The sequence below is a fragment of the Falco rusticolus genome, chromosome 5, assembly GCF_015220075.1.
Source record: "Falco rusticolus isolate bFalRus1 chromosome 5, bFalRus1.pri, whole genome shotgun sequence".
In the NCBI taxonomy this organism is placed as follows: domain Eukaryota; kingdom Metazoa; phylum Chordata; class Aves; order Falconiformes; family Falconidae; genus Falco; species Falco rusticolus.
This window is the reverse complement of record NC_051191.1, coordinates 37,100,858-37,126,941: the sequence shown is the minus strand read 5'-3', so window position 1 is coordinate 37,126,941 and position 26,084 is coordinate 37,100,858. Positions and strand designations below refer to the sequence as shown.

General features: G+C 42.1%; 1 protein-coding gene across 7 annotated transcripts in view; it reads left to right on the top strand.

Moving 5' to 3' along the window:
• Positions 1 to 26,084, top strand: part of TBC1D30 (TBC1 domain family member 30) — a 58,288-nt gene that overhangs the window by 20,684 nt on the left and 11,520 nt on the right. For 4 of the 7 annotated variants that reach the window (XM_037388918.1, XM_037388920.1, XM_037388919.1 and 1 more), the window contains 7 exons: positions 9,501 to 9,562; positions 9,957 to 10,022; positions 13,184 to 13,309; positions 14,389 to 14,574; positions 18,087 to 18,255; positions 21,243 to 21,411; positions 24,340 to 24,445. In XM_037388918.1, the coding sequence (XP_037244815.1) occupies positions 9,501 to 9,562; positions 9,957 to 10,022; positions 13,184 to 13,309; positions 14,389 to 14,574; positions 18,087 to 18,255; positions 21,243 to 21,411; positions 24,340 to 24,445 (884 nt within the window). Of the gene's footprint in view, positions 1 to 3,412; positions 3,715 to 3,802; positions 3,867 to 9,500; positions 9,563 to 9,956; positions 10,023 to 13,183; positions 13,310 to 14,388; positions 14,575 to 18,086; positions 18,256 to 21,242; positions 21,412 to 24,339; positions 24,446 to 26,084 lie in introns of those variants that run through there. The other 3 variants (XM_037388922.1, XM_037388921.1, XM_037388923.1) reach the window with 2 other exon arrangements.

The following is a 26,084-nucleotide window of genomic DNA, read 5'->3' as shown; positions in this document are numbered from 1 at the left end:
TCCCCCCTCATCCTATTGACATATATTTCTTTCTGATATTTGCTGTATCAGCAGCTGGTGTAGTGATGCTGTCTAAATGCAATTTCTAAAATGCTTTGAGATGAAACATGTTACAGTATTATCATACAATAAATTTTTTCATGGGTACATGTTGCCTTAAGTATTTTTGCTAACGCAGGTGTCCAGAAGTGTGGCAAATGAGCTTTGTCCCCAAACTTTCACTATTTTACTGAGATGTTGTGGTATGAATCAGAATTACAGGAGGTCTGTATACTTTTCTGTGAAAATAAAGGGGAGGATGTGGAGTTCATGAAATACAGTGACCCAGCTGAAGATGTCTTACTATTTTTAGTCTTTTAATTACATTCAGTCATCTTTGCACACATCAGAAGAGAACCAGTGAACTGTGCCTTCCAGTAATGCTGGATTTGGGTAGTTAAAGCTCCATGCAAACAAAAGTGTCCTTCTCTTTAAAAGCAAGATTGGTCTGTGGCCCCATTTCAGCTGCTGTTCCTGTCGCTGCCCCGTCTGCTTGTGCTCATTTTCCTGTTCTAGCTGCCTGTGTTTTACCTCATTGTGCAGACAGAAGAGAAGTGGGCTGACAAATGGAGAGGTTTAAGGTAAATGGAGTTGGTTTCTCTATGTCAAAACCTGGCAGTGATCATAAGACCGATCACCATCAGGCCAATCTTAACAATTGCGCAATTTATACGTGTGAAATAGAGCATACTTCGTAAGAAATACTGACTTTAAAAAGGCATGGTTAGCAGGTGGTGGTAAGACTGCAAAGAGATACCAAATGAGGAAATAAGGTTTTTCAGAAAGTGACTCTGTTGCGTGGGAGGGAATAAATGAACTACAGGGAGAAAACAAGCAAAGTCTCAGGTTGATTATTACAAAATATCTGGAGCTGAAATATCTGGGCTAGCCAAAACACTTTGATTTCCCACCCCCACCCCCCTTCCCCCCTGAGTGTCATCTGTCTTGTCAGTAATTGCAGGTGAGGATTTGTGCAAGTGGCCAGACCTCTCTGCATTGGTGGATCAAACTAAATTCATGCTGGCTAGTGACATCTTTGAGTTCAAATTTGTTGTGTTTTCACCAACTTGGAATTACGGTGATTTGTCTGAAATTTCCCCATCGTTGAAGACTTATTTACAGCTTAACAGCGGTGAATACAGCAAATTTGTACAAGCTGCTGACATGCAGTGTCATGCTTAGATGTCTGCAAGTTCAGGGAGTGGTGGAGAGCACGTCTTGCCACAGGCAAATTAGAGGCTTTGCCTGATCAGTGATTAAAACCCAATGCCATTCACTTTTCTAGAAGCTAGGCTCTTGCCCTTAAGATATGTATATGTGTGCCTAATGGGAGGCTTATCAGTGTCTCTAAAAATCCATTTGTGCTAATGATTCACTGAGTCATCAAACCCATTAGTATGGCTTGGCTTCTTCATTTTATCTCCTGAAATTCACTTTTGATTTTTTTTCCTTTAGAGTAATGTTGTGTTAATTGGCTGGCATGCAGGAAAGCTTCTAAATGGTACACTGGTCGGTGGAAGTAGCTATGTCTCAAGTCACAGAATGATTGTCCTGATTGTTTCCAGTTTTCTTATGGAGTGACAAGATGAGAAATAGCAGTAGTGAAGGCACAGAATTCTCACTTTGAGAAGCTGGTTATCATCATAAGTTAAATATTATTGTCTTCCTTAGAGCTGATTTGTAATTGTTTAAAAATTGAAGGTAACGTGATTTTGTTTGGTTTAGTGGGGTGACTGATTCTCACTGTAAGGATAATGAGTGGTTCCTGAAATTTTGGCTGTGGCTCCTGAGACTTTGGGCAACAGCATGTGGTATTGGATTAGCCAGTCTTGAAACAATACGAGAACACTGGTGCTATTTGCATATGGTACTCGGAGAAGAGGAGAATAATATTAGAGAGATTACATGGTTATTTCTGTATTTAAATATTTCTGTTACAGTCCCATTGGTACAATCTGTACACCTAGGGAGATTAATTCATTCCAAATTGAATGCTTTAACCACTAAATCGTCATCTCCAGCTGGCACTGAAATAAAGTGATTTGCATCATCTGTATCAGCAGGGAAGTGTCACCTTTGTTAAAAAAAGAACCACTGACACATAGACTTAATTATCTATTCAGAGTGCAAGCTAGCAGCTGAAATGTAGTGACTTTTCTCCAAAACCAAACCAGATATTTAAAGAGGCACGATCAAAATCATGCTTCTCTGGAAACAGTAACTTCTAAAGATAGCTATAACTGATCTTAAAAAAAGGCTTGCTTTGTGGTTTATATTGTGTCTCTTTTATATAATTGGTTTTGCTGCTTATCTGTTGTCAGTTTTCTCTTGTCTTTATAATGTGGCTGAGAAAAACATCTCTTTAATAAAGGAGCAAATCCTTGTTTCAAAGCTATGGAAGTTGGCAGGTAGACTCACACTTATGGTAGCTCGGTCTTTGAGCCCAGCTAAATGTGGTGCGATAAATCTTCCACAGAAGCGCTGAGTGGTTTAGATTGTAAAAGCTATTATTATTTCAAATGCTTTTCCTTCTTGTCAGTCAAACCACTAGTTTGAAGTTTGTATCAAACCCTCTTAAGATGATATTAGGTCAAATAGCACTGGAAAATGAATCTAATAAAATGCTGTTGAAGAGCTGCTTTTTAACTATTTAGTGTGTGGCGTGTTGTTAGTAGTAAGTGCTGCTGCAGTTTACATGCATAGAGAAGGCTGTTATTTTAATTGAGGGTGTTCAAAGTCTGTGCTGGGAGTCAGAAACACAGAAACTGTGGCGCCTGCTTGCTCTTGCTGCTGCTGGGGCTGACCCTGAGCAGCCCTGGCTGCGGGACCTGACCCCAGCCTGCCCTGGCACTGAGATACCGCTACATCCGTCGCTCTCCCCGTGCTCCATGGTCTAGTAGTGCCTGTGGGACTCTTTCCCAGGACAGCTTTTTGAAAGGGGCGGCAGGATTACGTATACAAGTCCAGCTGCAGGCCAGAATCCCATGTGAGAAGTCTCTTTGCTGGACATTCAGCTCGTTTTGTTCTCGGCAGAAATTTTAACGTTGCCCCTTGTTAAGCGGCGTCAGGTGAGACGAGGCAGCGCTGCGTGTGCGGGGTGAGCTGTGTGCAGCTGTCCTGGAGCCCCTTGCCACGGCCGAGCCCCACCACTGCCTCCTGCGCTCCCGTTACTTCTAACCGGAGCTGCTGCCGCCGCCCTTCGCCTGCTGCATCCCAGGTGGTGCTGGAGGAGGAGAGGCTGCCGGTTATCCAGGCAGTGATGCTAGGATTGTGGGCGGGAGCAGCTCTTCCCCCCCTTCTTTCCCCCCCATCCCCCCCGGTTTTTTTCCCTTGTCTCCTCTCCTTGTCCTCCCTCTCCTCTCCCGCACTCAGACTCTGCCGTCTCCGCACTGCAGCTCCCCGCTAGCCGGGAGAGCCGCTGCCGGGCCCCCCGCCCCGCCATGCCCCCCGCCCTGCCGCCCTAGGCGAGCTGTCGGGTACCGCTGGCGGCGGGCGCCCGGCGAGCCGGGGCTGCCATGCGGCAGGACAGGCTGACGGGCTCGCTGCGCCGCGGGGGGCGATGCCTGAAGCGGCAGAGCTCGGGCGGCGGCGTGGGCACCATCCTCAGCAACGTCCTCAAGAAACGCAGCTGCATCTCCCGGACGGCGCCGCGCCTGCTCTGCACCTTGGAGCCAGGTAACCCGCTCCCCCCGGCTGGGCGGCGAGGCGGCTGCAGTCCCGTAAGCGGCTTAGCGGGGAGGGGGGGAGCGGCCGGAGCCCGGGCCGCCGCCTCCCCGCGGGGGCGGCTCAGCGAGGAGGACGCGGCCGGAGGGCGATGAGGGCCGCGGGTAGGCGCGGGGCGGGGCGGGGGGCTGCGCCCCGGGGGCGGCGGCGGCGGCCGACACCGGCCTGAGGCAAATGGCCGCGCCTCGCCGGCCGCCGCAGCGGCACGGGCTGCCTCGGCGGGGCCCGGCCTGCGTGAGGCGCCGCGGTCGCGGCCTGAGGCGCGGCGGCGTGTACGGAGCGCGGCGGCGGCGCTGCCTGGGCTGGGCCGGCCTCGGGGAGGGCGGCGGGGCCTGCGAGGTCGCCCCGGGCTGGCGAGCGGGCGGAGGCGGCCCCGGCGGGGGAGCCAGCCCGGCCCCAGCGGGGAGGCCGGCAGCGTCCGCGGGCCGTGCGGGGCGGCAGCGCGCTGTCCCCTTCCCCGGGGGGCTCTGCCGCTCTCCGCGCGCGGCGGACCCCCGCTCTGATCTTCAGCCCTCCCTCCTCCTTTCCCCGCTCCTCCCGCCCGGCCTCGCCGCGCTTTTGTGCCGTTCGGCGGTGCCCGGTTCCCCTCCCCTCCCCTCTGCCCCCGGGCCGCCACTTTCCGCCGGCCTCTCCGCGCTGCCCGCCGCATGGCCGAGGCCGGGGCGCTGCGGCTCCCCTCGGCCCCGCCAGGCCTCCCCCCTGAACCTGCCAGCCCCTGACTTGCTGAAGACCCCTCCTCCCGGCCAGCCTTTGTCTGCCGTAGGGTGTTGTCTACATTGGCCACCGAGCCTTGCCTCGGGGGGAAGGCATCGGCTTCCGGGCGATCTTGCCTGGGTCCTGCTTCAGTACCAAAACCTTTGAAGGACCAGGGCTCTCGGCAGAAGCACTGATGGGTGATCGTTACTGAACGTTATTTTCTGGTTGCCTACCATCGAAATTGACTCGTTTGGGTTTTTTTATGAAGTATTGGAAATTTAGATTCAATTTACAACGTTAGATCTGTCACTCGCAGCTGAAATGTTGTTGATCTGTTGGCTAAACCTAGGCATTTACGAAACATGCAAGCCTGGCGTCTACTGAAACAGAGCAACACATAGAAACATGTCAGATTCAGTTTCCCATTGTACTAGCTGCGTGTGCGTCAGGCACACAATGCTGACCTTTTGTGCTTGAGATGAGTTTCAGGTGCTATTATTATTAATAAGGTCTCAGATATATGCTGGTATAGGTTTATAGGGTTGCTGTTATCAAGATTTCCTGATTCATAATTCACGCAGACCCCTGCTCCTACAGTTTTCTTTTAAAATCCCATGTTACAACATTATTTGGACAATGACATTCTTTTACTTACACTCCCACAAAGATCAGGGGAGATGGTCACAGGCATAACCACAAATGCTATAGTCTTAAAGCTAGGAAATCCCAGTGAGTTGGGGTTTCCATATTGTTTATACGTAAGTAAATACAGTAATGGCATTCAGGGTGCATGCTTTCATAGAGTGATGGAGATGGGGCACCTAGTGAGCCCTTAAAAAATAAGCTGAATGAAGTTTTCTTCTGATTTTCTTAGTGTCTATATCAGCTGTCTTTGTGTTGAGAAGTTTCTGTAGACTGCAGATTTCAGGTATGCTTTGATAACATTTCAGTGAGCCCTGGCTCCTGACGGAAGTGATTTCATGCAGAGTTACTCAGAATGTTACTTTTATTTCTGATTTTGAAGATGAAAACCTACATTTAGAGATAAATTACAATGCAAGGCTGAGAATCTTCCTGAAACAACAAGCAACAATAAGGTGGTAGTTTACATTGCCACTTTTTCCCCTCAGCTTGGACTCCCACTGCACACAAAGCTGCTTCAGGCCTTTTTCCTCGTTTGTTTTTGTTAAAATATTTATTTGCTTTCTATGGGAGAGGTTTCAACATCTGCTTTTAAGTACAGCCAAGAACCTACAGCGATGTGCTTTGTAAGTTTGAAGCTATAGCTTTATAGCCCACATATGTGCATCTGAACAGATCATCTTCCTACGCTTTTTCTGGTTTAGTATTTAGGAAAAAATTCTAGACCGTGCTCCATCATTTTGTTTAATGTTGCTGGGGAGTGGAGATTTGATTCCTTCAGGTAGGTACTTTGCTGACCACGACAATTTTCTCGCCTCTTGTGGCACTTTATGGGGTCCTGTGCTACATTTTGATGATACAGTGGAAGGCTGCTAGAGTTTGGGAATCCTTGGGGTATAATCTTCCCTCTTTTGTTGTCAGGTGTCATCATGTATTTTACATGGAAAAGCTAATGGGATTGGATTATGTGGGATTTTATCTTTCTCTCTCTTGTTTGTGGTTTTTTTTCTTTTCTTCTCTTCTTAGAATAGCTTTTCTGTAGTGGTTTCTGGTGACCTGGTTGCAAGGGAATTGAACAGGCCTTATTTTGGCATTCCTCTACCCTTCAGAAATTTGATGGGTGCCAAACCTGTGTACCTTTATGTGTGCTTGTATTTGCGGAGCTAATAATTCGTATGTGTTCCCAATGCATTCCTGCACACGTTAGGTATGAAAGTTGAAAGTGTATGACTATGTCAAATGACACTATAGACCGACTGGCTTGATGTAAAAGTGTGGAGTTGTACTGACAGCAGTTACAGTCCCCAAGAGTAGGAACTACTGTTGCATATATGGTACACGTCTGCCAGGCTGTCCACGCAGAGTAGCTGGGAAGAAAAGTTCCCATGAGGATGCAAGGGGCCTTTTCTGCAAAGAACATGTGTTTATGTAATGGCCCAGAGATAGAGGATTGACAAAAAAGGGAAAATCCAGTGACAATGGGTGCAGAAGGCCTGTGGTAGGGTTGAATGGTTGTAGAGTACTGAGGGGGGAGGAAGCTGTTGGGGAATCTAGGTTAGTTTGTGGGGAGGAGGCAACTGAATGCAGAATTGAAGGGAATTGCTGGTAAGATGTAGCAAACAATGAAAGTGTAAGGGAGAAAAGACTGTATGTGGAAGAAGGCACTGAGGAAAAGCTGGTCATGATCTAGGCAAAAGTGGACAACCTGAAAAGGATGGGACTGAGTGCTACCAAAAAAAAAAGGGAGGGGGGGGAGCGCAGGGGTGGGAGATTTGTTGGGAAAAGGGGAATTATGGAAATAGAAAGGTTTGGAAAGCCAGGAGAGGTTGGAGTAGGGATAGGCATTAATTTCCTTGAACCGCTACAAGTCCAAGGACAGATTCAGTGAAGAGTGCAGAAACTGCACATAGCAAGATGGTTCTTGTGCCAGAAATAACAGGCAATGAAATGCTTCTCCCAGCTTGCTGGTTGCCTTCATGAAGATGCCCCAGGAAGTTCCTGGGTGGATATAGCCTTTCCTTGCACTGTCTGTACTGTTTGTGTTGCAGCTTTTTATTTTTTTCCCCACTTGCTATTGAACAAGGTTTTGGTTTTAGGAAATGTAAATTCTTTAACATGGATAGGAATAAGGAACCATTCCTGTATGGTGTGTGGCTCACTCCTTGTGGCTCTTCCCCTTCCCTGTCATAAAACTATTACATAATTTGATTTTGGGAATATTTCTAACTGAGAACAAATAAGGGAACACCAACTCTGTGGCTTCTACAAGAAGTTACAGTGAATGGCCTGACTGAGAGATTCCTCACCATACTCAAGAGAATATGCCGTGGAGTCTGGTGTTATCACGTGATGTTATTCTCATTTCTAGTAATTATCACACCTGTCTACACCTGTCCACATCTTCTGTAGATGGAGGTTCAAAGGTCTCATTTCATTCTCATTTAGTCAAGAGAGACATCTGTCTGGGCCTCTGTGTAATGGTCATGATCATGTAAATGATAGATACGTTTTGCCTTACTCTGAGGTTATATTTTATTGTGCTTGATCTTGTGCAGACTTGGCTGTGTTTGCTTGCATCTTTCTTAGGAAGCTTGTAAGACAAAGAGAGAAGTTGTTACTGGGATCTTTAAGTCTTGGAAAATTGTGACGTTATTAATATTTGGCTGCTGAGTTGGAAATCAGTACGTGATTATTTTGGAAGGCTGTTGTTTCTTTGCTACAAGGCAGTGTTAGACAACATGTTGACATCTGTTACCTTAACAAAAGGGGTTCTTGGACATGATATCTTTTCGTATGTATTAGAGTTTTCTAGTACTTGCCACTAGACTGCTTGGGAGTGAGACTCACTTTTTTGCATTTACAACAGACATGATGCAATTTCATCTTAGTAGGTTCCAGGCATTGTTACATTGCTTTGAGTTATTCTGAAGAGATTTATCTATTGAGTCCCTGCTGAAGTACCGTGGAGTTATGGGGAAGAATGCTAATAAACAGTTACTACCAGGAATAACTATTAATCCTTTAATGTTTTTCAAGCAATTTCTATTATAGTTTAAAGCTTTCGGTTTTCTAGATCTGCAAACATGTCTTTTAAATCTGAAGCAGGCAAATGAAAGAACCAGTCCCCAGGTCTCGGTGATGCAATTCTAAAATGCTAAAAAATTCTAAACAATACTGGGGTTTTGTGTGAATTTTCTTTCTTTTCCCTCTCCCCCACCAAAAGAAAAAAAAAAAAAAAAAGCCTTGAAGGAGAAGGCTTGGTCTTTGGATATATATTTACCAGGCAGTAAGGCTTTTAAATTACTTATTACCACTTCAGTATGCAAATGCTGAAAGGCATTTTACATTCCGTAACTATCAAATGCCGCTATAGTTTAGATTTCTGTCAGACTCATAGGCATAGTCGTCCAAAGCACTGATATTACTGTTGTTGATCTCATATACTTAAAACCTCACAGGATTAAAATATGTTTGTTTTTTATACTTGGCTATTAAAATATGTATTAAAAATGTTTGCTTTGATGCTCTAGAAAGAGGAAAAGCTATGCATAACCTAATTTTAGCTATGGAGCAATACATAATATTAAATTACGGAGGAACAATAGAGGAAGGCTTTATTCTTTATGCCGGGACACTGGCGGGAGGGGAGGCGGTGCGGTGCGACGCGGCGTTCAGCACCCGAGCTCGGGACAGCGGCACGGGAAGGACCCCAGCCCTGTGCGTTCGCGGTGTGGGATGTAAAGCCAATTAAAAGTGTTCCTCTTCTTCGTGGTATGGCACACACCAGTGCCACAGTTAGGATCCAGCGTGGGCCAAACTCGAGATCCTATTAGTTTGTGTAATACTGTGTTTTATAGACTATTAGCAGGTGTGCTTTAAAACAAAAATAGTTGTCTCGTACGGCCCAAATAAAATCTGAGCTTAAATGAGAATACTGACCCAATGTAGAACCCTGATATTGAGTAATAAAATAATTTTAGCACCCCAAACTTAGATATTATTTTTGAGTGGCTTAATGTCAAGAAGCTGAAATAGATGGACAGAAGCTGTCTCTCTATATTTTTTTTCTGTGGATACATATCATAGTTTGCAGTATAAAAATACAGTTTGTAGAATAGTGAACTACATGATTTTTAGTGAAATGAGTTGTGCTGATCTACATCATTAAAGAGGGTATTACTGCATTTTAAAAACATTTTGTCTGCGTATTTCTTCACAGTGGATTCAAGGTACATGTTAAGTCAAGAATTCACAGAAACAGTTTGAAATGTGGTTGTTGAAACATGTAGCTGAAATCTTGAGGTTTTTCAATTGTGGGGAGTTCCCCCGCCCCCTTCTGAGCTAAATGAAAATAACCATGTTTTGGTTTTGTTTTGTTTTTTTCCCCTTTTTGTTTCTAGGGGTTGATACAAAATTGAAATTCACTCTTGAACCATCTCTAGGTCAAAATGGTTTTCAGCAGGTAATTAAATTCGTTTTTCTCTTGAGTTTATAAAGGACTAGGTTCTCTTCAGCCAAGGTACTTGCCCTAGTTAAAAAGTGCATCTGTCATCATAATGTCAGCATATTATTTGCAGCTGCATCAAGAACTGTTCCATTAATATTTGGAAAATGCAGTAGGCTTTCATTGTTTACTCAGATATCTCATAATTCTTTGTGTCCTAGAATATTATATTTTTGTTATATCATTAAGTAGTTAATCTATATTTTCCCTGTGAATGGATTAAGCTGTTAAACCTGAAATGTGTGCTGTAAAATGAAATGAATGTGCATGTCTGCAGTGTTGGAAATGTTGCTGTACTGTTCCATTAAACTAATGGGGGATTTTACACATTTTTGGATGCTTTTGCTTTTAGTGGCATGATGCACTCAAAGCAGTGGCCAGATTGCCAACAGGCGTACCAAAAGAATGGCGAAGAAAGGTAAGTAGACCTGTATGCTTTGTGGGACAATATTGCCTGTGGGTTTCTCAGGAGAGGTGAATAACATCAATATTATCAGAGTTTTTTAACAAATATTCGGACTTTTTAAGTTGTATACTGGTGATTTTTCCTATTTTACATTCTTCAATGATAACTTCACAGGGCAGCTGGAGAGAATGAGGTGACAGGTAAAGATGGTGTTTTCAATAGTTATGTTTTTTCTGCTTGAGGCTTAGGTAACTTATTCTGGTACAGATGCTACTGCTTCATTCTGTCAGTCTCAAGGAATTGCTCTGGTGAAGCTGCCCCCGCAGCTGAAGATAACTGAAAGGAGAGAAAATCTCCAGTGTAGGCTGTCAAACTTATGAAGGTGAAATTGATAGATGCTAGTGCTGACAAGAATGCTCATAGAAATGTTTGATGGGGGAAAGGCAGATGGGCTAAATTAGGAAAGTTGAGTCACGAGTGATGTAGAATGGTAGAGTGTGCCATTAATGGGAAATTGCACTGAGTTAGTGTAGAAAAGGGTCCAGTGGGATTTTGCTAAGCTTACTTTATTTCTTTCTTCAACCAGATTTGAAGTTCCCTAGCCTTAAAAAAAGGCATGTCTATTCATCATTTCTATAAAACTGAGTGACATGATCTCAGCTTTAAAAATGCAATTTTGATAAAAATACTTTTAAAGCTTTATAAAATATATATCATTCCATATATTTTTGATGCATGAGATTAATTTCCTTTTCCTGTTTTCTTCTTGCTGTCTTTCTAAACTGAACTGTTCCTCTTTACAAATCAGTGGGGAATAGTGCCATCATTTTCCTCACATCACTATGATTTTTTTAATCTCTAACTCCAGTGAATCATTATATCAATCTAACAGCCTTTTTTCTTTCTGAAATGTTCTTTTCCTACACCTCCAGTAAGTCTCTCGGACACTTTTCTGTGGTACATGAGTGGCAGAGGTCATAGAATCACAGAATGCTTGAGGTTGGTAGGGACCTCTCTGGAGGTCATCTGATCCAACCCCCCCTGTCCAAGCCGGGCCACCTACAACACATTTCCTAGGACTGTGTCCAGATGGTTTTTGAATATCCTCCCAAGGAAAGAGACTCCACAAGCTCTCTGGGCTATCTGTGTCAGTGCTCTGTCACCCTCACAGTAGAAAAGTGTTCCCTGATGCTTGGATGGAACCTCCTGTGTTTCAGTTTGTGCCCATTGTCTCTGGTCTGGTCACTGGGCACCACTGAGAAGAGCCTGTCTCTGTTCTCTTTGTACCCTCCCTTCAGGTATTTATATGAATTTATGAGATCCTCCATGAGCCTTCTCTTCTCCAGGGTGAACAGTCCCAGCTCTTGCAGCCTTTCCTCATAGGAGAGATGTTCCAGTCCCTTAATCCTCTCACTGGCCCCTTGCTGGACTCTCTTCAGTAGCTCTGTACCTCTCTTGTACTGGGGAGCCCAGGACTGGGCCCAGCTCACCAGTGTGTCTCACCAGTGCTGAGCAGAGGGGAAGGATCACCTACCTCAGCCTGCTGGCACCGCTCTGCCTGATGCAGCCCAGGAGGCTGCTGGCTGCCTTTGCTGCAAGGGCACATTGCTACCTTGTGGTCAACTTGGTGGCCATCAGGACCCCCAGCTCCTTCTCTGCAAATCTGCTGTCCAGCTGGGTGGGATCTCCAGCATATACTGGTGCAGGGGTTGTTCCTCCCCAGGTGCAGGAGTTTACACTTCGCCTTGTCGGGGTGCCCTTGGGCTTATCAGCCACTTCTCCCAGTTTTGTGTCATCAGCAGACTTTCTGAGGGTACACCCTGCCACATCATCTAACTTGGATCTCTGTCTTTTGCTTCTGATTCTGCCCATCTTTGTGATTCCTTACATGTGACCACATGATGCTAACCAAAAAAGAAGCATTAAGAAAATGAATGTAGTTTTTCCACTGCCATTCCCCTGATTTCCCAATAATTTTGAGATTGATACCAAAATAAAGGAAGCATTTTGTGTTGGCAGCATGCTGATTGCTGCCTTTGCTGGAAGCAGAAGGAGCAGGGTGACATCTGCATTATTGCTGTGGCATGTGACATTTGTTTTCTGGGGCTGGCAGAGAGATAAAGAATCCAGTCAAACAACATCAGTAGGGTGTCAGCAGTGCCAAAGGCTGCTGGGAGGCAGAATAGCAGCATTCCTCTGCATGGGTTGCTTTGCAAAAGTGTAGGAAGGGACATTTCAATGCAGAAAACACGAGATTCTGGGAGCTGTCTATAAATTCCTTCATCATGTAACTGTCTAAGTGTTTAAATCTGTGGGAAGTGTCTGAATTGCTTTTCTCACTTGAGTGTGTTAGTGGCTGATCTAAAACTCTACCAGTTTGCTTTCATGATTTCTTTCAGTTTCCTGAAGAGAAAGATCCTTGATTGTTACTTCTTGTCATTGTATGATCTGTCACGTATCTTTCATGGTTCAGGAACCTTTCAAATGTTTCATAAAGGTCCAGCCTTTGTCTTAGATACATATGCATAAATCTGTTCTGGTAATTGTTAGGCTTTAAAAATAGTCAAAATGTTTGTTTTCAGAACTCCTTGTAGCACCAACAGTTTAGGAAGCACTCTTACAAGAGTAAGTTGTTCTGATCCAAGTGATCCTTTCAGATCAGTCTCAGATGGCTAATAATAGATGCTGTTTCTTCTGCAAAACTGATCAGAAGAGACCTCTGCTGAAGAGAGGCACCACTGGATTCCTTTTGTGGGGTTTCCAGGAGATCCATGGTTGAGTCTGAGGAAAGCCTGCAGCAGTGTTACCTTTCTATAAAACTCCTTTTTGGTTATGAGGTTAGAAGGGCTGAACCAACAAGGAGGTTGTGTGCTTCCATCTTGGAGGGCCTCTGTGGATTCAGTTTCTGAAAATAGACTTGCATCTTTGTAAGCAGTTCACAGACCTGGACACTTAATGCTGGCTGTTTCTTTCCTTTCTGTTTTCAGGAGTAAGGTATTGCTTTAATTGTGCAAAAATTGGTTTAGATACAGTCCTCTTCTGCGTATTTTGAGTCTAACAGCAGATGACATATAAGTGACACTGATAAGGTTCATCTAACTGTCTATATCGAAACTGTTCATATTTTACCTAAGAAATAATTAATTTTGTTGACTTGCTTTGTGTATTTCTAGGTTTGGCTGACTCTAGCTGATCAATACTTACACAGTATAGCCATTGACTGGGATAAAACTATGCGTTTCACATTCAATGAAAGAAGTAATCCTGATGATGACTCTATGGGCATCCAGATAGTAAAGGTAGCTAGCTAATTTGTTATTTTATTTTAATTTGTTAGTGAAAAGTTGAATTATTTTTTAATAGATAGAATTTGGATTTATTTTCTTCTCTGCAACTGCTTTGGCAAAAATAACATCTTTCCTCCTTCTGCACTGGTCTGGTTAGTGTTAGCTGGGGAAACAATTGCTATTAGTGATTTTTTTTTTCCCTCTATTTTTACTTTTTTTTAATTTAAAGAAATACTGGCGTTTAATAGAGACAAAGGAACCTAAGTTAGGTTTTTTCCTCTTCTCTATAAAAAAACACAAATGTTGTTAAAAATTATGTTTTAGAATATAGCAATTGAGCAATTTCAATTATTTTACATGAGTGAAACACCTTTATGTATGTTTCTCAGCTAATTAGTGTTTAATATTTAAAGCAGTAGGCAGTTTTAGGGAAGAGCTTAATAGATTTGTATTGCAGTGGTGACTTAAATATTAGTCTATTTACCTATTCAGGAGGTATCACTCTGTTTAGGAGAGATTGTGTTCTATAGTCACCCTGATTAGAGTACACAGAGCAAAATGCTTTGTGTTCCTGATTATTACAATTGTCATCTGTACTTGGTAATTTAAGCTTTTAGATATTACTTATGAAATATTAAACGTTGTAGTAGTATTTTTTTTTTCACTTATAGCTTAAATATGAAGGACACTGTTTCTGGTTGGGTTTTTTGTTTTGAAAACTTAGTTGGCTAGTAGATCTTTTATAACTTGATAAAAACAGTTGCCCTATTTGTTCAATTAAGCAGCTGTTACATCTTGCCTCTTTAAAACCTAGATACGTGTTAATATCTTGCATGACAACATCATATGAACATCTATTAGGTAAATTGTTTACTTAAGAGTTTGCTGAACCTATTTCTCCTCTTCAGTAAGCTAAAGGTTTACAGATTAAAAAAGAAACATTGTCATCAACTTTAGGAATATGTATTGGGAGGGCGGAGGTGGAAGGAAAACTGGGACAGGAGAGAGAAGTAAAGGAAGAAGGAAAATGCACATCTTTTCTGTCTGTTCTTGGGTTTGGGCTTATTTTTTCTTTCTTTTCTCCTTCAAAGGACCTTCACCGAACTGGTTGCAGTTCTTACTGTGGCCAAGAGGCAGAGCAAGATCGAGTGGTATTAAAACGTGTTTTGCTGGCTTATGCCAGGTGGAATAAATCTGTTGGCTATTGTCAAGGATTTAACATTCTAGCTGCACTTATTCTGGAAGTAATGGAAGGCAATGAAGGGGATGCCCTGAAAGTGAGTAAATTTTTTTTTTCAGTGCTGAAGATTGCTTTTAGTTAGGGAACTTTAGAATAAATCAGTGCATGAATTTTGTAGACAGCTTAAAAGAGCAGGACTCAAAGGGGTTAACCAATTTATATCTGCAGATTGTTTGTTATCCTGTCTGAGCTAGAATGAACAGTTTGATTATCACTGCTAAGAGTTTTTTCAAACAGAAACAAATGGTCATAATAAAAATAAATGGGACCACTGCTACTTGCTTTAGAGTATCTTGTCCTGTAATCCCAAATCTGCTGCCAAACACCACCAATAGCTGAAACCTTCAGAGTCCATTATCAGCCTCCTGTGTGGCAGTAACATGCAAAGCAGTTAATAAATTTGCTGTATTTTAAGGCAAGTTCTTGGAAAACACAAAATAAATATTTAAAGTGAAAGTAAATCACTTTGAAGCTACTTTCTGGGCTACATTAGTCATACAGCGTTTTGGTTTTTTTAGACTTTTTCTGTTCTAATTAATAGAAAGCTTTGTGAACTTTATAATATGCCAGAGAATGGAATGCTGTTTACTACAGATGTGGTTAAGGATTGCCAAGATCATGTGCGTATTTCCTTGTATAAACTTGCTCGTATGTGTGAGCTGGGGTCAAATTACTAGAAGGTGACTGTGACTGGGAGATACTGAGCTGTTTGTTTTGCCTTAAACAATATTTTAAATATGGCAAATAATTAAATTCACTGAGTCCTAAAATATAAAGCTTGTAGGAGTCCAGCTAGCTAGGCTAGTATTTAATACTTCATTCTAGAAAGCTGCCTCTAGTAGGAAGAAAATACCATCATATACCTATTTTATATCAGTAAAATTTTCTTTCAGTTACTCTTGCTAAAGATTCCCTCAGTATTTTTAATTACTATTTGTCACATTCTAGTGTGATCTCATACTGTCCAGAAGCTCCCAAAACACATTATGATAATAGAGGAAATATGATTGCCCAAGGTTTATGAAGTCCAAATTGATTATAAGAACTGTGTGCATCCTTATATTACTAAGTTGTCTTTTACTGTGAGCGGCATCAGGCTCCTTGTGCTAAGGAGACAATGGAATGGCACCAGACTGCCCTGGGGAAGTAAAGCACTGAAGGCTGTTAGCACCAAAATGGGTCTTAGGTGGCAAAAATAAGAATGGAAAATAATGTCTTTTCCAAGCTTAATGCGTGCTTTTGCAGGGTTGGAATTTCCCCAGAAGTGGGAGGGAAAAGGGAAGTGGGGGGAGGAACAGGAAGGGGAGGGGAAAAAAAAAAAAGGAATTGGGGAATTAGCATTTGGCTGTTTTGTTGTTGTAGTCGTGCCATCTAAAGCAAATGATGAGTGACTTCGGAACAGCTGCAGCGGCTGTTGCCTGTAAAGCTGCCCTCAGGATTGGAGCTATGGGGAAACTATGTTTGGATTATTGCAGAATCTAGGAATTAAGGGAGCAAGGGGATTCTTGGGGCTTGCCAGTCAGGTCCCTTTTCTGGGAAGGATGTTATAAACAAAAGCTCTGTGTCTGGAAAGTGTCTCCCAGAGGCTGGGAAACAGCTGGCACTACTGACACCATGGAGCTTTAACTGCAGAGGACCCAACATGGGTAGCTTCAGTCAATGCCCAGCCAGGGATGCTTGAGTTTTCAGTAGTTGAGGCAAGCATGTATAAGTTAAATCCCTGAAGAACACCTCAAAGGTAGCCTACTGAAACTATGATAAGCAAGAAAATCACAGCATGTATATGTAGAAACTATCAAAGTAAGCATAAAAATCTCATAGATACTGAAATGTAAAAAGGTTTTTTCTTGCACGTTATTGTGGGGAAATATTACAAAGTCAAATAAAAATAAATATGTAGAGATGTGTCATAAAGAAAGTATCTATTGCAAACTGATAAATACCAGCTTTTCTAAAAAAAAAACCACCATTCTCAAAAAAATTCACATGTCAATGAAACAGAATGGACTTCAGTGTTGCAAAAAATTTTCTGTTCTTTCCTGCGCTTTCATATACCTGAGATTTCTGAAGTAATACCACTCAGTGGAAAGGGAGCAAAAGCCTTTTTAAAATGGTTTCTTTAACATAGGGATTTATGGCTTATGTCATAATTCTTCATAAGAAATTAATAAAGACACAGATAGCATAGTTGTAAGTTAATGTTGCTATATTAAATTGTTCTTCCATTGGCTGAAATATCTGAACAAAGTACAGTGTGTTTTTAAAAGGCAATAAGGTATACCCAGTATTCAGCAAAGGTTAGGGAAGGCATCTGACAAAATATGAGACTCCAGCTTACTTGTTGGTCACCTGTTTCTTTTCAATCCTTAAAACTTAAAAAGAAAACAAAACCAACCCCGTCAAAAATGTGTAAAACCTGTTGATTTGCCTGTACTGACTACTGATCTACATGCTTTAAAACATGTAACAGAAGACTGTTACTGCCTGAAAAAATCTTGCAAGGATAAGTGGTAGTATGTGGTCACAAGCAGCAGGGAGAGAAGGGGAAGCAATAAGACTGTAAGGTTGTGCTCTTGGAACTTCAGTGTCTGCCAAGCTATTTTTGCGGGCATCTTGTGAAAAGGGAGGGATTGGCAGGATTGTCTCCTCTGTATGAAGGTGCCATGCTCCCCTCAAGCATTAGAGGCTGTATGGAACAGGTGATAAGCGGGCATGTTTGAAATGTTAACAAAAGACTAATAAGGAGTTGAAGCAGATGGGATGACTGCATGCAGGCTTTCTGGATATGATTTGTAGAGTGGCCATGGAGATTGTAAAATGAAGGTCAGCATCTTCTGTTGGGCTGATGGTGTGCATCAGCTTCTGTATATTTCTTTGTTGCGTTTGTTCATTCTCAAAAGTTTGACAGTATCCAGTTAATAACATTACCACCCATATAGTTGAGCTATCTCACTTGAAACAGATGTCTGTTTAAAATGTCTCATGCTGCTTAATTTAGCACCTTTTAAAGTGACAAGATGAAGTGCAGCACATGGTAACACATCACAGTAAAAAGTGTGGAGAATGTTTTTTTAAAGAACAGTATCTTATATTTCGGAGAGGGGGAGACAAGATGATTTAGAAGATCTGTCTTCTAGTTGTGGCAGTTAACCAGAGAAGGGACAGTGGAACTTCCCAACAGTGTGAAGAATCTCATAAACACATAAAGCATCAGAAGTGTCAAATGTTGCCTTTGGTTTGAGTAATGCTTCCAATTTGGGCATAGCTTGCTGTGACATTGATTTTGGTCATTAACGATTCATAAATTCTGGACAGCCTCAAGAGGCCTTTCACTTTGATTGTTTGTGGATACTTAGAGTACCTGTCAGTTTTTAAAACGATAATGTTTTCTCCCCATATAAATGGAGGTACCAGAGGTATGTGTTGCCACTGGCTCTGAACCATTTTTTACTGAACAAGTAACTTTGAAATTCTATATTTTTTTCAGTTATTCCTAGAAAATAATCGGCTCTGCAACTCCTACATAGTAATATTTCATTTTCCCCACAGATCATGATTTACCTCATTGATAAGGTGCTTCCTGATAGCTATTTTGTCAATAATCTTCGCGCTCTCTCTGTGGATATGGCTGTTTTCCGAGATCTTTTACGAATGAAGCTTCCTGAACTGTCCCAGCATTTAGACACACTGCAAAGAGCTGCTAACAGAGAAAGTGGAGGTAGGTTCAACAAAATGCTATTAAATTCCTTTTTGCTATTGTTGCATCTGAGCACTGGCCTAAAAATACAGTCTTTGAAGTGTTTACATGAGTTATTGCTTAGAATAAATATTTTATAGAATCATAGAATCACTTAGGTTGGAAAAGACCTTTGAGATCATCACACCCAACCTAGTTAACCCAGCACTGCCAAGTCCACCAATAAGCCACGTCCCTAAGCACCGCATGTATGCATTTTAAACGCCTCCAGGGATGGTGATTCCACCACCTCCCTGGGCAGCCTGTTCCAGTGCTTGACCACCCCTTCCAGTGAAGAAATTTTTCCTAATATCCAACCTAAACGTGCCCTGGCACAACTTGAGGTCATTTCCTCTTGTCCTGTTGCTTGTTACCTGGGAGAAGAGCCTGATCCCCACCTGCCTACAGCCTCCTGTCAGGCAGCTGTAGAGAGCAGTAATGTCTCTCTGGAATCTCCTTTTGTCCAGGCTAAACAACCCCCGTTCCCTCAGCTGCCCCTCATGAGACTTGTGCTCCAGACCCCTCACCAGCCCCGTTGCCCGTCTCTGGACACGCTCCAGTGCCTCAACGTCCCTCTTGCAGTGTGGGGCCCAAAACTGAGCACAGGATTCGAGGTGCGGCCTCACCAGTGCCCAGTACAGGGGGACAGTCACTGCCCAGTCCTGCTGGCCACACTGTTTCTGACACAAGCCAGGATGCCGTTGGCCTTCTTGGCCCCCTGGGCACACTGCTGGCTCATGCCCAGCCGGCCGCCAGCCACCCCCCCAGGTCCTTTCCCACCGGGCACTTCCCAGCCACTCTGCCCCGGCCTGTAGCGCTGCGTGGGGTTGTTGTGACCCAGGTGCGGGACCCGGCACTGCTCCTCGTTGAACCTCATACAGTTGGCCTCGGCCCATCCGTCCAGCCTGTGCAGATCCCTCTGCGGAGCCTTCCTGCCCTCTGGCAGATCAACGCTGCCACCCAGCTTGGCGTCATCTGCAAACTTGGTGAGGGTGCACTCGATCCCCTCATCCGCACTGTTGATAAAGATATTAAACAGAGCTGGCCACAGTACTGAGCCCGGGGGAACACCATTGTGACCGGCCGCCAGCCAGATGTAACTCCCTTTGCTGCCACTCTTTGGGCTCGGCCAGCCAGCCAGCTTTTTGCCCAGCGTAGCACGCAGCTGTCCAAGCCATGAGCAGCCCGTTGCTGCAGGAGAATGCTGTGGGAGATGGCGTTAAAGCGTTTAGTAAGGTCCAGGTGGAGAACATCCACAGCCTTTCCCTCACCCATTAGATGGGTCGTCTTGCTGTAGAAGGAGATCAGGTTAGTCAAGCAGGACTTGCCTTTGATAAACCCTGGGTGGGCCTGATGCTCCAGTTGTCCTGCATGTGCCACATGATGGTGCTCAGGATGGTCTGCTCCGCAACGTTCCCTGGCACTGAGGTCAGGCTGAGAGAGAGGCCTGTAGTCTCCCAGATCTTCCGTCCTGCCCTTCTTGTAGATGGGGTAGATGGGCATCACATTGCTAATCTCCAGTCTTCTGGGATATCTCTAGTTTGCCAGGGATGTTGATAAATTTTTGTGTAATTGTTAATGCGTTCTTAAAGTGAAAGATGATGGGTTTTCATTATTGATAACGTTAACATAAATAGGTGATGCTCTCAGGAAAAATTAAAAGGGAAATAATTTGGTTCCACTGCTGACTGTGTACAGAGTCATGTTGAGAAGGACATAAAAATGTATGGAGTGACAACACTGTAACAACAGCTTAGTACAAGAGCTACCTTTGATTTTTATTTTTTTTTTTTTTTTTTTTTTTTACCTTAGCTCAAGATACCTCTTTTACCATTGCTTCTTGTAATTGCTAGCTTACATAGTTGTTCTGGGAAGAGTTACAATGTGAGAGCCGAATCGCGACTGGTTAGTATTTCTTCACCTGGGTGCTTTAGCAATTCACAGGTGCAAAACTGAGCCGTATGTCTTGGCTTGCTACCTGAAAACTGGCTTTGCACTGTGATTGATTTTTTTTTATTTTTTTTTTCTGGTATAGCATTCCCTCCAGACTTTTTACTTTTTTTAAGCAAGATTCAGTCTTCTATTTAGTAGTGTTTTGGAGATGGTGGGCTTTTTGTTGTTGTTTGGTTGGTTTTTGTTTTTTTTTCAGTCTGGAAGCTAAGTGCACCCTGAGTTCCATCTTGGAAAAGATCTGCTAACATGTCGCATGTAAATAAACAGTGACTGTGTCCAAACTGTCTAAAAATCAAGAAGGAAGTATTTGCTTTTTGAAAGGGTTTTCACTGGCAGCAGCCTATTTGCTCACGGCCTTCAGTGCATCAGTTGATACTAGGATGCACAAAGTATCTCTGAGCATAACAAGAAAGTAAAACTTCAGAGTTTCAGGCTGAAATACTAAATCTTGTTTGAAACTTAAGAAGTCAAAAGGAAAACTGAATGTGTTAGTTGCTTCTGCTAAGCTGGCAGCGCATCAGGGTATTAAAACAATAGGTAAGACTTTACAAAACAGTCACCTTCACCTTCATGTAGATAAAGACTTCTTATGCGATTAGTTTCTGAAGGAATGCAGAGGGTTTTGGTTGGTTTTGGTGTGGGGTTTGTTTTGTTTTGTTTTTTTAATGAAAGCTTTTGGTTCGTATGGCTTTGAGGAAGGAAAAGCAATGTTTCTGGCATAAGGAGAAAATAAAAAAGCGTGGTGGCGTTTTCCAAGGTTTACAGTCCAAACCCAATGCTGTTGCTTGGAGCTCTTTGCAGCACAGAAGAATGAAAGGTGGCTAAGTATGTCATTTTCCTATCACGCTTTTTCTCAGCTTATCTTTGGACAGCTGCAGGCTAAGTAAGTTTTGAGCAATAATAGAGGTACTCTAATGTATGGTTGATTTCAGTATGCAGTTTATACTCTTTGTAAAATAACAGTAAACTACACTTTAAGCATTTTTTTTTAAAAAAAATTTCATTTATTATTTCAGGAGGATATGAACCCCCGCTTACAAATGTCTTCACAATGCAGTGGTTTCTGACACTCTTTGCTACTTGCTTGCCTAACCATACAGTTCTGAAGATCTGGGATTCAGTATTCTTTGAAGGCTCTGAAATTATACTGAGAGTAGCTTTGGCTATCTGGGCAAAGTTAGGAGAGTAAGTGGTCATTTTAATCCGATTTTTCTTTTCAGTATGAGCAATATGTGTAACTTACGTTGTTCTGAAGAATGTGTTCTCAATTCTAAACAATATGTGATCGTTCAGGAGAATAATGTTGCTTTGAAAAAGCTGCACAAAGTGCCTGTATGGCTTCCCCAAAAACATGTGCTTCTGATGTCATGTCAGAATGGGCATGGTAATTGACCCTTGGTGCGGGAAATGTCTCCGGTTGTTTGTATTGTCTGTGTGTAACATCTTCATGTTGTGGTAAAAAGTTGGTTGGACTTCCCAGAGAATAGACATCTGAGGTAGCTGCTATAAACTCTGTGCAAAGACATACAGAGAGACTTGAGGATGATGAGCTAATTTAGTTGAGTACCTGAAGCTGGGAGTGTTAATTCCCTTATTTTCACTTAAGGATTTGAGCCCATTGGCTATACCTAAGAAAAGGGTTCAGTGTTACCAAAAGAGTGATCAGGTGTTACACTGTTTCTGTTAAGACCTGCAAAATTTTTTTTCTGAAAAACTCGGCTTTCAAGCACATTTTAGCCGAATTTTTATTATAGCCCTTTATGGCCTTGGAAACTCACCACACAGAACAAAACACAAGAGATGGTTAGTTCTAAACTCCTCTGTTGTTGTAGAAAATATTTGCATTCCAAAGAGTGTGCAGTGTTCCTGGAGAAATAAGTTTTGTCACTGACTTCAGTGGGAGGTGTGAGCTCTGACAGGTCGAGCAGATGTTAGTTCAGCTGGAAACCTTTTTCAGCTGGCATCAGCAGCTGCATCGAATTTTTCGTGTGATGCCTGTCAACACTCACTTTCTTTTTTTCCCTGAGACTGGACCACTGGGATTTATGTTCAGCTCTGTCCTTGAACGCTTTATTTCTTTTTTTCTTTCTGAATAAATTAGCACTGCAGGCCAGTAGCATTGTAAGAGACTTTGTTTAGTATATTTAATTTTTAATCTGAAGAACAATAATTTCCTCAGAGCTTTATTTGTTCAGTTCGTGAATTAAAGTTGCATGAATCATTTGCATTAGGATTAAGCTGTATGTAGGCCCATTGTGCTTTATTACTTTGTACTATACCTTTAGATAAAAGGTTCTATTGCAGTGGATCTCTGTGCACTTTGAAGCTGTAACTACAAATGTTCCAACTCAGATAAAAAAGAGTCACTGCTTTGAAGATTTTACCATAAAACTTAAAGCAAAAATGAAATGTGTTTTATAAAAACTTGAAGGAACAGAATGAAGAAATCTGTAAGAATATGTCCAAAAGAATAAGCTGATTACACTGCACACCTTCTAACTGTTGTTTGTGGAGAATGGGAGAAGGTCTGGCAGATTTGGGGACAGTTAGCAGAAAGGGAAACTGATGGTATAACCAGAGATCCAGAAGACAATGAGTCACTAAAATTGAACAAGAATTCAAATACAGTAAGTTTATGATTAGTGATATCAAATGAGATGAAGTAAAAGATTGGGCATTGTGGTTTTGCTGGGAGAAGACTGTGATTTTGTTCCTCTTTCTTCTCTACTAGAAATAGTACAGGGGGGATTTAAAGAAGTGGGGCCTGAAGCAGTGATCTATAGTCTCATGATCTTCATATTTCTCAAGACTATCTTTCTAGGCATGAAAATGGGGTGAGAAGTGCTTTTCCTAAAATGTGGGTGGTTCAGTCATACTTCTGTTTTGAGGTAGACTGAAGGAATGGGGGAGTTAAAAATAGCTGCAGTAAAGAAAGCAGTTTGTGGAGGTCATGAGAAACTGAAGGTATTGGGGAAGGTAAGCAGAAAATCTGTGATAACTGGCTACATACCCATTCTTTCCACACTCTCTATCTCTCTCCCTCCCTTTTTTTTAAAAAAAAAAAAACAAAAAACAAAACCACGACTTAATCATTCTGTTAGCTAAACTAGGTTAAGATTTCAGTAGCGGTTTCATATTTCAATGGTTGCTCCCTATAGACACTGAAGATCAAGGGAAGCTTCCTCTTCTACTCCTTAACAAAAAAGGCAGTATACTTTTTTGATCGTTCTGGAAGCTATTATGCAGGGGAGGCTACAATATGTAGCTAGCAATGTACTTGTTTGGGATAGAAGTAAAACAAATTTTTCACTTGATGGAAGAGGATGTTCAGCAACTGAGCAACTCACGAAAGCATATTATTCATATTAAACCCCAACAAATATCACACCACCCACTACCATCCAAAAAAGACAAACAAAAAACAACCAAAAAACCCAAACCAAGAACAAAACCAGCCGCGCACACCACCAAAAGAAAAGCCCCAAAATCAAACCAAAGAAGTCTGCGTCTCTAAATTAGAAATAGCATTCACAAATATGCAGGATAAGAGTGAATTTTCCTTAATTCTGCATTATGTGAGCTAAGCTCTTTTGAATATAATGACATTATATAAATACACCTGTACTTAATTTACTCTACTGGAATATTTTCTGGCCAGCAAATAGGGTCTTGTCTGGCCAAAACACAGTTCAACGAGTTAATTCAGCTGTTTAGTGCATAGTGAAGAATGGGTGATAAAGCAGTCGGAAAATCTCTATACTCCCTTTTTGAGGTGGTGGGAGAACTTCCTCGTGCTAGTAGGAGGCAGGGTTTATTGTTTCTTACATTGTAGAAGTGAAAGAGGCAGAGGCTGTTTGGACACGCATGAGTTCTTTATCGTGAGCAGTCAGGACAGTAAGCTGTGCTCAGTACATCCTTCTACTGCACCAGCATTTCCAATGTGATGTGCACAGTTTTATTATTGGGCAGTGTAGGGAGCATTGCAATAAACTTAAGAATTAAGATGACTAATGTAAGCGCATATTTTATTATGACCGAAAGTTCAGATTCGGTTTGGAGGTGTATAATTGTATGTAAAAGTAAAATAAAAGACCAACATTTGTTTTGACGTAGGCAAATAGAGTGTTGTGAAACTGCAGATGAGTTTTACAGTACCATGGGCAAGCTGACCCAGGAGATGCTGGAAGACAGTCTGATTGACAGCAATGAACTCATGCAGGTGAGTAATCGTGATTATTGTTTGTGTTTTCTCTGCATCATTCAGATGCTGATTTCTAACAAATTTCATTTTTGTTCAGATGCTGCAGAAACCTAAACTCTCTCAAGTATAAAAGTTTAAGAAAATGAGTTGAGCTGGTATGTCAATGAAACAAACAGGTGGCCTGCAGCTAAAGCTACAGTCTTATTGTGGACATTAATGATAGACAACCACTAGGCTCTGTTTGATAAAAATTGGTTGTATGTTGACAATTGAAAATTTGTTGTGATATAATGCCCATCTGGATTTATGCAAGTAAGAGGTAGGATCTTTTAGTAGTCATAATTTTTAGGGTGTTCTTTCGTTTTATGTTTTGGTCGTTTATTACACTGTGTCCTTTTCATTCTGCAGACACTGTGGGAGACAAAAGTTTATCAAGTGAGAAGGGAAAAAAGTATCCTTCATGATTTCAAAAAAGCCATGAACAGTCATCAGTGAACTATAAACAAAGACATTTGTAGATAATTGCAGTCCCTGAATTCTTAAAGCATACATCATAGTACAAGAACAAAGATCTACATTGTTATAGGAAGGGAAAGGGCCTTTAGTATCACAGACACAATTTTGTTGATTAGCACTTATGCTTCTTTTTGTGATATCCTTGAGGTGTTGTCTACTTAGTTTTATAAAGACGTGATTCTACAGTTCTGAAACTTTGCTTTTGATGAGTTAGAGCATGGTGATTATATGGGTGCAAATACAGCACACAATTCACATGAAATTTTTTACTTGTCATAGAGGAAGGAAAAAATTCAGTCTCAGTCTATGAAGTTGCATGAGTTTAGTAACAGTAGTTAGCAGGTGACTTCTGTTACCCATTAGTGGAAGCAAAACTTATTGACTATCTGGGATAGTACGGTTCCCTAGTTTGGTGAAGTACTGTCCTGGAGTAAAAGATTACTTTCAGATTTTCTAATTTTTGTTATTGTCATTGTTTTCTCTGATGAGCAAGCTCTAGGAATGGGAGAGGTAAGCACTGTGGCTTTGTTTTGCTTCAAAAATGCGAATGTAGCAGTTTAGAGGTACTCATATGCTTTTTTACATGTGTTAAGGTTTCTCACAAGACAGTTCAGATATTGAGGTTGCATGAGAAGGGCAGCACAAGCTGATCCTTCTCATATTCATAGTGTTTCAGTTCCTAGCCTCAAGTGTAGTATGAAACCCAAGATGTGGCATTTGTGACAAAGAATAATGTTGGGGAAGCTCAAGTGGGCTTTAGTGACTCAATGTGGATTTCTTTCTTTGCCCTTGTGTGTAATAGAAGATAAGGCATAGGTAACTTACTGGTTGGAGGGATGGAAAGACTTTAGCTGTTACAAGTATACCAAATTAGCAGTCTTTTTGTGGTTCAGCAGAAAGTAAGAATTTGGTGCAAAGCATATGTGTTTCCATAGTGTACACATGTATTTTGTGACACTGACAGGGGTGTTAAGTAGGATAGCATTGCCATTGATAGGGAGAATGTGGCAGGTTTACATTTTCTGCATAGAGCAGCAGTGTGTCTGGTTTATGCATGCCCTTGAAGAAACCACACTATAGTTTAGATTGCATTATTCAAGTCAAAGGCAGGCACTGGCAGTGTAGCAGTCTCAGAGGTGTT